Source organism: Coturnix japonica, chromosome 3 (assembly GCF_001577835.2).
Source record: "Coturnix japonica isolate 7356 chromosome 3, Coturnix japonica 2.1, whole genome shotgun sequence".
Classification (NCBI taxonomy): domain Eukaryota; kingdom Metazoa; phylum Chordata; class Aves; order Galliformes; family Phasianidae; genus Coturnix; species Coturnix japonica.
Genome location: NC_029518.1, coordinates 11,708,514 through 11,719,034, shown reverse-complemented (window position 1 = coordinate 11,719,034; position 10,521 = coordinate 11,708,514). Strand labels below are relative to the sequence as shown.

Here is a 10,521-nt window from a genome sequence, read left to right as displayed (position 1 = left end):
GCTACTTGGATTTGGTTACCATCTGTTGGTAGCTCATTGGCCCATGCAAAGTAAACTAGTTGCACAATTCCAGTCACATTATCGTTCCCTTTTCAAAAGGACGCAGAGGTACATTAGCCAGAAGACATCAAGAACAAGGGACGGGTTGCTTTTGAACCCCTTCAATTTGAATGAAAGCCAGACAGAAACGTGTAATCATCTAAGAAAAAGCTAGGCTTCACCAAAACCTGTGTCAGGTCTTAGAAATATAAGCTATCGCCTGCCACTCGTTTTAGCACAACTTAACCAATTGAGAGTGCTTCCAAGCTCAATAATCTCCACGCTGTTTTATGTTTTCATACAAAAAATTTAATAAATATTACTTTTCAAGATTTATTGCCAGGAACAACACATCAAAGATGCATTTTCATATAACACTAATATCACAATACAAGGTATCTTCGTGATCTCAATGGTTAACCACCGAGATTAGTATGTTTATAAGCCTTTTGATCTTAAACATTGTAATAGCACTTTGATTTCCTCACTTGTTAAGGCGGGCAGTGTAATCTATGGCAAACCTACACAGTGATCTTACTGGACATTCTACTGTTCAAGTATTCAACGACTAGCTTATTAGAATACTCCCTAAATGCAGTAGATTACAAAAAAATTCAAATCTACAAGTGGTTCAGTATTACATATTCATGGTGAGAAAAAAAATAATCAGAATTTACAAAATAAGATTGCTGTGTTTCCAACTTCACACGCTAATTTGATATTTTAATTACATGCAACCACTCACATTTCATCTACATAAAGTAATAGCTCAGTTTTGTTCCCTTAAACTGCTTCTTAGCAGATTATCTGCCTGTCACTCGTTTTCAAGTCTAAAGCAGCAAAAAAAATTTCTAGTCTAATTATCTAAACTGCCTCAGTCAGTACTTACAAATAGTCTTAAAGTGATACTATGGGAGGTGTTTCAAACGTTTGACATTGTACAAAAACCAGCATCAAGGCATGAAAGCCCGTCCTATTAAAAATAAACTATTTTAGAACACCTTAGTTTTGGCATATAGGCAACATGTAACAAGAAAATAAATTCAAAATGAAGAAGCCACAAGCTTACAATGCTATCAAAAACCTTCAACTCTAAACACATACATATAAATAAAAAGGAATGATATTTTAAGGCTCTTGATTATTAAGTTAATAAATCAAATATACACAGTGATTAATAAAAAAGAATTATTTACATATCTATACAAACTTCTATTTTTGACACATTTTCCTCTTTAAATTCTTCATTTACCAGCAACTGCTGACAAGTTTCCCCCCGCCCTCCCCCAACAAAAATACAATAAAAAAATAAATAATAAACTTATTTGTGATAGTTGCTGTGGTTCCGAGCTGCAAAGGCACTTTCAAATACAGAACTAGTTGTACGTCACCATAAAACCAATATACAAAAAACTCAGATTCAATAAATATAAATAAAATGTATCATTCTAAAGAAACTGCATAAATTGGGGCATCTGGCAGAAACAAAAAAAGAAATTAACACTAAGGAAGAGTAATAAGGCTACATAATACCTTATGAAACGTCTCCATGATGTATCAGCTACAGCTGAATTTACATTAGGGCACTTTTGACTAGTTTTGCATAGATGTGAAATGCAGCACTTGGTATTCCAGCCAACCACAGCAACTATCATTGCCAGTGTAAGCCAGCTTGTCAAAACTTAAATTAACAGAGGGACTCTAAGTAAATAATAGCCTTAGACTCAAATATTACACAACAGTTTAAGAACTACAAGCTCTTGAGTGCCTTTATAATGATATTTAAAGGCCCTGCATGGCAGCACCCAACTGTCTGCTATACAATGTACTCCATTCTATTTAGACTTTGTGCACTTTCCAAGTCTCTGTTGTCCTGTTTATTTGTCCAGTTTGGGTGTTTTGTGGGTGTGCTGTTGGGTGGCTTTTCATCTCTGTCTACCAAAGTGTACGCTGGCTGCTTGGCAAACCGGGCCTTTTGCTGGTGTTTGTCCATGTCATCTTCCTCCACTTCTGAATTGTGCGTCCTTATTTTGGCGATTTTAGAGTTTTTGTTTTCATAGTCTTTGATTGGAACAGTATTTGCTCCGTGTTTCTCTATGGGGTTTTTTATCTGATTCAGCTGCTCCCTTACGTTGTTGGTGGTGTTGTCATCAGATGCTGTGTGAGTATGGCTGCTCTGCTTTCTGCGCTTTTGAATGCACCAATAGAAAACAGTTACCAGGCAACAGATCCAGGCTACTGTTAAGACTGAGCTCAGTAATGGCACCAAGAAATCTGGAAGAGAGATGAGACCAGTTAACCCTGCTACAGACAAAGTGATCCATCCAGTGCTTTCCACAAAGGATAATCTCAGTTTTTAAGCCTTGTTTATGCACTGGGGTCTGGACAGTAACGTGAGGAGAATCATAGCTCTTTTGGAATACGGGATGTTTTACGTGAGCTTAGTATTCTAACTACTAGCTAACAGCCCCCTCATAGAAGAGGTCATCCTCGTCATCACAGGCACCACTACTGCAGGCTGCATTACACTGCTCTGCCAGGACTCTCTTGGCCTGGGGGCAATTCCCACCAAAGTCATTTCCCTCTCCATTTGTGGCTGGCCATAAGATGTCAGTGAGTTCCTGGTGCTATGGACACTTTTGACCTTAATATTTAATTCATCACATCTGGACAATGGAGTCACCACCCACATCAACTACACAGGAGCTCTCAGAACTAGCTAGCTATCTTCCTTGCTTCTACACGGAAGGGAGCAGCCCTTTTAAGAGGGTAAGTCCCTTGCCTAGAGCATTTTCTAAACACTTTATGTTATTATTCCAAACAGCAAGATCCTGGTGCAAAACTTTGTTGTTCCCAGTTACAGGGCCAACAGGCAGAGATTCTCATAGTTGCTATACATTCAAAAGAAAAGCTTAACCTGCTTTGAAAGTCTTCAGTAGTCATAAAAATGGATGTAAGTCATTTGGAGGCAGGGAAAAACTTACCTGTTCTGTTTTTGGCTGGTCGCCTTTGTACTCTGACTTCTGCAACTGCAGCAATTAGAGTGTTGTTTCCATCACGCTTACTGACAAGGTCAATAATCTTATCTGTGATTTCTTTGATTGGGTTTTCATCTTCCCCTATATCTTCAGCAGACTAAAGAAGATGCACAATTAATACCAGATGCCAGATCAGATGTACGGGTAATTTGCTATCTATAAACTTTCACAATCAGCTAAGGCTCTTAGTTCTTTTCATACTTCAAAAAACAACCAAACAACAAACGTAAACCAAACTAACCGACCAACCAGGAATAAAACAAAAATCCCAGTTACAGGAAGAAAGTAGCATTGCAGAACTTTAGCTCCCCTTATCTTTAACATGAACAAAACAAAACAACAGCGCTCAAGAGAGTATAATAGAAAACAGTTTACTGCCCTATTACTGTTGCTGCCAGATGGTAGCTTTCAGATATGCACATGTAACCAAGATTTCTTCCCTGTCCTTAAAAGAGAACTGGGATGGAAACTGAACCATGAGAAGTGCTGACAAAGCCAGGAATTAGGATTTTTATGAAATCCACATGTTACACACATATCCAGACAATTAACTACTAAGACATTTAGAAATATTCCAGGAATACTTACAATAGCAACATGTATTTCATTATTTGCCAAGTGTGAAGGCTCACAGGTAATATAGATGGAATATTCAACAGAAACATTCTTCAGGATATTCAGATTCCTCAGTTCACTGCAAATGTGCTCTGTGGTAAGGCCCTGGAGGAGATAAAGAAAAGCTTTTTGTTTTTTAAATATATATATGCACAAGAATACACACAAAAATACCTTATTTATATATGTATTATGTTTATGATCTATATATACACATCAAATACATATGCATATCTATAATTTACATACGTTATATGTATTTTCTTATATAAATTTTAGGCATAGGTTTTTATTTTACATATACATATGTTATATGCATTTATAGAATATAATTATATAGAATAAAATACACACATATGCAACTCTTACATCCAGGCAGGAGGGAGGTTTTGACCTTAAATAAAAGTTCTAAAAGGGAAGGGTGTAAAATTCCTTCCAAACCAGCTTTTATTCCCTCTGGACACAAAAACATAGAGGGTAGAAATCTGCATCAACCTTCCATATTTTCTGGTTTTTTTTGGTAATGAAGAAGCATCAGCTTTTACTGTACTTCTATCAGTTAAGTATGTCGTTTCATGCTCAGAGAGACAAACGTGTGTGTACCACAGCATATTGAGTTACGTTCTGCTACTTACTGGTGCCATCATTTCTTTATTAAAGGTGAAGGTGATGTTGGCACAGTTATCTTGGTAGTAAGAATCAGAATTGCATTTGGTCTTCACAGGTTGTTGATTAGAAGGCCAGCATTCACCCACTGCACTACAAGGGTGAGTGAAACAATGGTCTTCTTTAATGGGAACACAAGTATGTCCAGCTGGGCATTCGTTATGACCTTTGGCATGTATTACACAAGGTCGAGGACCACACCAAACCTAGAAGAGAACAAATACCACTATAAGGTAACCATTGGCTACAGAAAATATGACAGTACAACAACCAAGAAGACAACCAAGCTGTACCTTAGAACAGGTGACTTTTCCATTCAAACACTGACAAGTATTACAGTCATCATCCCACTTAGCACCATCTGGCATTACTCGAATACTGGTAAAGCAAGGCCTCCCTGTAACTGAAGACAGATTTAATAGAATTAAAAATTAAAGAAAAAAAAAAAGTTTGAAAAACATATAAGTTCCTAAACTCAGTGATAAGATACTCAATAACTTGCTTTAAAATAACTATTGCTCCCCACACATACAGCTGCCAACCCAGTAACATGCAGTTACAAGTAGTAAGACCAGCTATGATATCCCACACAATACCTTCCTGGCATCCTGGACCACTGCGACCCGGTGGACAAATGCAACGGTATCCATTAATTTCATCTACGCAAGTAGCCCCAAAGGCACAGGGTGAAGACTGACATTCGTTGATGTCTACGACAGGGGAAAACAAACAAACAAAGCATATGAGGCATTTGCCTGCTGGAGCTTTGTTTACTTTCTAGCGTCTATCCAAGGATAGATTCTTCGATCAAGTTCTTTGAAGTCTCTGCTGTGTGGCACTAACGAAGACCAAAACCTGACCCCTACAGCTACTTATGCTTTTCAAGGGCAAGGACACATTCCTTCTCACACAAGGATGCTTTGACATAACTTAGTTTTGTCCACCTACTCAATTCTTCAACCTATAACAATGTTAAACCCCTTTACAGTTGTATTGCTACTATGAAGCATCTATTTCCATGATTATTATTAAGGGTAAAAGGTGTCAGCATCCTCCTACCTGTAATTATTATTAAATTACAGGGAAGTACATACATCACCTGAGGGCATGTAGGTGGATTATTCATTGATAACATTTTTGGCTGGCACCCTTTCACGTCAAACAAACTCACGGCATGTAAACATATTCTAACTGGGAAGACCATATTGAAGGGCATTTTGCCCACTGAGCCGAACCAAGAGGTTTCGGCTTCAGCTTAATAGGCTTTAACATTTCTTTCATTTTCAGTGTAATCCCTGTCCTTCCCCTCATCTACTACTAATCTGGATATAGGTACAGGAGACATAGGACCTCTATCAGATATCTAATCTACCACTTAACTCAGCTGGTTGTCATGCTACAAGATTCAAGCAAGACAAAAAAAAAATCAAGCTGAATGCCAATGAAACACTTACTGATCCTACAGTCAGGACCTGCGAAGCCTGGAGCACACTCACAGCGATACCAGTTGTCTCCATCCACACAAGTACCACTGTTGTAACTGTGGAGAAAGTCAACAAGCATATTATGAAACTGCTGCAAATAAGTAGAATCTAGAATTTTAAGACAACAATAACAACAACAAAAAAACAAAAACAATGGATGAAAGACAAACATTAAAACTTACCAAGGATGAGGACTGCAGTCATTTGTGTCTGTAAAGTGAAGACAGACGATGTTAAACATGCAGACTGGCTAATACAACTCTGCAGTTAGTAAAGAATAATTGAACTTCCCCTACTGCCCAAATTACATGTAGCTCAACTTTAACAAAAATATGCTGAAATTCTCTACTAAATTGATTCCAGGCTTCCACCAGAAAATTTGTTAACTACATTGTGGAACACATGTACACAGGAAGAGATTGTTGTAAAAGAATCTAATGGGGGAAAAAAAAAGTGGAAGCAGAGCTGCTGGTAGAAAAAGAATGCAGGAGAAAACAAGACAACATCTGTCTCCACTTAGCTCATTTGCAACTTTCTCATGCCCAGGTCAAGGCTCTATCACATAAAGTCATTAAAAACAAAGATTCAGGTGATGCTAAAACCTACATCAAACAAGCTTTCCCTTCTGGTTTCAATCTCAACTCCAAGAGCGACAGGATGAGCTAATATTCTCGTCATGCAACACTCTGGAAAAGTTCAAGCAGAGATGACTTACTCTGAGTACATGTGGATCCTTCCCAGCCCTCCTTGCAGACACAAGTGAAAGAATCCCCACTAACTACGCAGGTACCACCATTGTGACAGGGGTTTGGCAGGCAGCTGCTGTTCCTTGCTGTAATAGAAACAAGATTTACCGCTAAGTTGTTAAAAAGCCATCAAAACTGAGCTCAGAGGAAAAACTGAGGTTGCAGACTCAGTGCTGCATCTGCTTCCTGATGATTATGCAGGGTATTTACCTATATTACAAGTGGCTCCTTCCCATCCTGCAGAACACATGCACTTGAAAGTGTCCCCCTCATCATAACATGTTCCTCCATTATTGCATGTTGCCTCATCACACTGGCTGTCACCTACAAAGAACCCAAACTATTTTTAATGCCTGTGTTTTCTTAGTGCTACACGAGAAGCTGAAGCAGCCAAACAGAGCATGCCTATCACAGTTTTGGAACTGCTGAACTTACGAGAGTGGCAAGTTTTTCCTTTCCACCCATTTTTACATTCACAGAAGAAGTCGTTGACCAAGTCTCGGCAAGTTCCTCCATTGTGGCAAGGGTTTTTACTGCAGTCATTAATATCTGGATATATTAAGAAGAAGAAAAACAAGCTAAGCAATGTTTGCAGATTTGACAAACACTTAATGCCTGAAAGGTGCCCGTTCCATCTTTAGTTTTGGCCTGAGTTTCAATCATGGATTAAATGCTTAAGTCAGTATTTTAAAGATTTAAGCACTGACACGGATAGGAAGAATATTCCACCCTGTTCCACCAGTTTGTTTTCTTTTTATTTCAGTAAACAAGAAGTGAAAACGTGTGTTATGTAAACTACCCTATCGGTCAGAGGATAGAAGGAGTGCTCACCCCTCCTCTGTTCCCAAGGCTGACAAAACAAACGTGACACAGACATGCCCTTCCTAAAACAGTATAAGCAAATGCTAAGGTCTTCCTTCAGGAAGTTGTCCAAAGCATGGAGTGAAAAACTAAACAGTAGGAGAATGTGGTGTGGTAATTTGGGTTTAGATTCAAAAGCCTGGGAATCAGCAAGGGGAAAAAAAGAAGATACCTTGTCTTCTGCAGTCATTGCAGCAATGTTTATGTTAAATAGGCACTGGACACTGTCATCTTAGAGACAGTACCAGTCATGCCTCCAAGAGATCTTACTGCATGCCAAAGAACAGTTAACTTACTTGTTTCACAATATGTTCCTTCCCATCCGTCACTACAAATACATTTGTAGGAGTTTACGCCGTCAATACAAGTGCCACCATTTTTACAAGGGTTGCTCTCGCAGTCATTGATATCTGCAATAGTTTGGAAGAGGGAGAGAGAGGGAGAAGGAACAAAAAAAATAAGAGTCAAATGAAATCAAACCAGAAGTACACCCATGGGAAATTATCTGAAGGCCATTTGGTGCTACTTCCCTTTCTAAGCTCCTTATGAGAAGAAGGGTTATAAGCAAGATGAGAAATAGCTCAAAAGCAGTGCAGAGAAAACTGAACGAACCCACTGCTCTGCAATTCAGCATTAAAAAGTAAAAATAAGAAATCAGGAGTCTTTAAGATCCATGTTAAACCCCACTATTAAATACCTAAGACCTTGTATACATAAGTTTTTTTAAAAATATACAGTTCAAGGCCAGAAGGTTCATTACTGTGAACTTTCCCCAAGGCCTAACAAATTCCAATCTGCCTCACCCAACCAGGATATGAAAACTTAACACAGTTCCAAGGTTCACTGTGTTAGGAAAAAGAAGCCTTCCAGCCATCCGGGAGGAAGGATGGAACAGTTAACCCAAAGCAGAAGGGAACAGCAAAGACATCTTTTTAGCTCTTACTCTCATGACAGTAGGTGCCAGTGAATCCTTTGTTGCATTCACAGGTGAATTTTCCACCTGCTTGGCTCTTGCATTTCCCATGAGGGCCACAGACATTTGAAGAAATATAACGAACTCCTTCTGGTGTGCTGTTAGAAGCCACTGCCACTGTACAGCTATCAATTACTGCAGAAAAACAGGAGACTTGAGTGAGGGCTGCCCACTCCATCTGATTTCTTAAGCTAATTGCAACATTTTTCTTTCCAGAGATGGAAATTTAAAAGACATACATAAGCTTACAGCTTTAAAATAAAAGCCCTATTCCTAGTATTTATGCATAAAAGTCATCACAGCATCTTATCTGAAAGTTGCCAGACCTATTTCCACAGTTTGTAACATATTCAACCAAAGTGGCTTATTTAAAACATGTTTTATATTTTGCTATTTTCTAAATAGCTACTATTTATAAATATTACCCAACTTCTCATTGAAATAGAGGCTATTTATATAAAAATGACTCTGCTTGTTCTACTGTTGCAGCTATATTACTATGGCTTTGGTAGGGGACAGGAAGAAACAGTTGTCAGTCATTTCTGCTCACCTTCACAAGGAGTTGTGCGGCAGTGATCTTTCAGGTGGGAGCAGTTCTTGCCTTCGTAATCTTCAGGGCAGTTACAGAAATAGTCCATAGCAAGATTGAAGCAATGGGCACCGTTCTGGCAAGGATTTGGCTCACAGTAGTCTATATCCAGCTGTAAGCAGTGTAGAGAAAGAAAAGAGGAAGGAAAAAAAAAGGGGGGGGGGGGGGGGAAGGGGGACATTGAGAGAAGGGAAAGACTGAGTGACACTGAAGTTTTATCATAGTTTTCCTTCAGTATGACAGGCAGACATTGTGGAATCTGACCTTTTTATCTACTGCCTCAATGACTTGTTCATAACACACAGAGACTTGCAGCTATTTCAACAGACAGCACTCTTGATATTAAACAGCCACTGAAAGTTAATAGTTAGCATGCAACAAAACCTGACGTGCAAACACTTGCGGTCTGTTTAACAAAAAAGAAGCTTCAGCAGCCCATGAGGGCTTTTCTGTTGCTTTCTCCTTCCCTGCTCTTCCCCCCTCCCCCCGTCCCCAAGATATATACTAATCAGTCACTTTCCTGGCAGACTGACAATGATATCAAGTACAACTTATATTATGGTTCACTGCATGCAAGGTATTCAGTGTACAGATCCAAAGCGCTGGTAGAAACACCACTGGCTGAGGGCCTGCTTTTCACCCATGCTTCTTACCTGACAGAGGTTTCCTGAGAAACCAGCAGGACACAGACATTGGAATCCATTGATTTCATCCTGGCAGTGACCCCCATTCATGCAAGGGTTACTTGCACATTCATTGATGTCTTTCTCACAGTGATCTCCTGCATAGCCAGGTGAACAGATGCACCGATAACCATTAACCAAGTCCTGGGAAGAAACAAGAAAATTTAAAGTTACATTGCTTCCCTCTACCTTTAAATAATTTATTAAAAGGAAAAAGAATTAAAAAAATATATCCTCTACATCTTCTGATACCAACATAAGACGGTAGCTCAAATTACAACTAGGTAGTAATAATTGGAAGGGAGGGGAAGTAGAAGAGAGGGGAATTAAAACAAAGCATCTACACACAGCCCCTAAAGGCTCGTGTTTGTACTTTTGAGTCAAACACTGACCCACATTTTGCAGTGAAATTCCTACATTTTACAATAGTTAGTTTGCACAAGCATCTCATTCACTGGTGACACTGATTGTGAAAGAGTCCTTTTACACAGTCATTTTCGGCCCTCATTGTTCTACATATATACCCCTACATGCTGTAACATGACAACCCCTCCTCCCAAAGAAACAACAATTTATGCCAGTTAATTGCTATTTTCTACACAACTTGTGTCGAGACTCAAATGTTTCAGTCACTGTTGCAAGTCTCTGGGAAACCAAAGTAAAACAAGAATGGCTTACCCGACAGGATCCTCCATTCTGACATTGTCCACGACAATCATTAATATCTGTAATAAAATTAGCATGTTAGCAAGCAAAAACCTATTCACTGTAGAAACAGAGTTCAATTCTCTTTAAAACTGCAGCTAGATAAACCTTCTGTCAAGTTT

General features: G+C 38.9%; 1 protein-coding gene across 1 annotated transcript in view; it reads right to left on the bottom strand.

The window, feature by feature from the left end:
- Positions 1 to 325: 325 nt before the first annotated feature.
- The window catches only part of JAG1 (jagged canonical Notch ligand 1), a 35,965-nt gene continuing 25,769 nt past the window's right edge, over positions 326 to 10,521 (bottom strand). Inside the window, exons 11-26 of the mRNA XM_015857069.1 lie at positions 10,373 to 10,419; positions 9,665 to 9,838; positions 8,973 to 9,123; positions 8,393 to 8,557; positions 7,746 to 7,859; positions 7,024 to 7,137; positions 6,799 to 6,912; positions 6,558 to 6,674; positions 6,025 to 6,052; positions 5,813 to 5,898; positions 4,955 to 5,068; positions 4,652 to 4,761; positions 4,328 to 4,564; positions 3,666 to 3,797; positions 3,024 to 3,174; positions 326 to 2,313 (exon numbers count right to left, since the gene is read on the bottom strand). Coding sequence (XP_015712555.1) covers positions 1,856 to 2,313; positions 3,024 to 3,174; positions 3,666 to 3,797; positions 4,328 to 4,564; positions 4,652 to 4,761; positions 4,955 to 5,068; positions 5,813 to 5,898; positions 6,025 to 6,052; positions 6,558 to 6,674; positions 6,799 to 6,912; positions 7,024 to 7,137; positions 7,746 to 7,859; positions 8,393 to 8,557; positions 8,973 to 9,123; positions 9,665 to 9,838; positions 10,373 to 10,419 — 2,312 coding nt within the window. The 3' untranslated portion in view covers positions 326 to 1,855. The remainder of the gene's footprint in view (positions 2,314 to 3,023; positions 3,175 to 3,665; positions 3,798 to 4,327; positions 4,565 to 4,651; positions 4,762 to 4,954; positions 5,069 to 5,812; positions 5,899 to 6,024; positions 6,053 to 6,557; positions 6,675 to 6,798; positions 6,913 to 7,023; positions 7,138 to 7,745; positions 7,860 to 8,392; positions 8,558 to 8,972; positions 9,124 to 9,664; positions 9,839 to 10,372; positions 10,420 to 10,521) is intronic.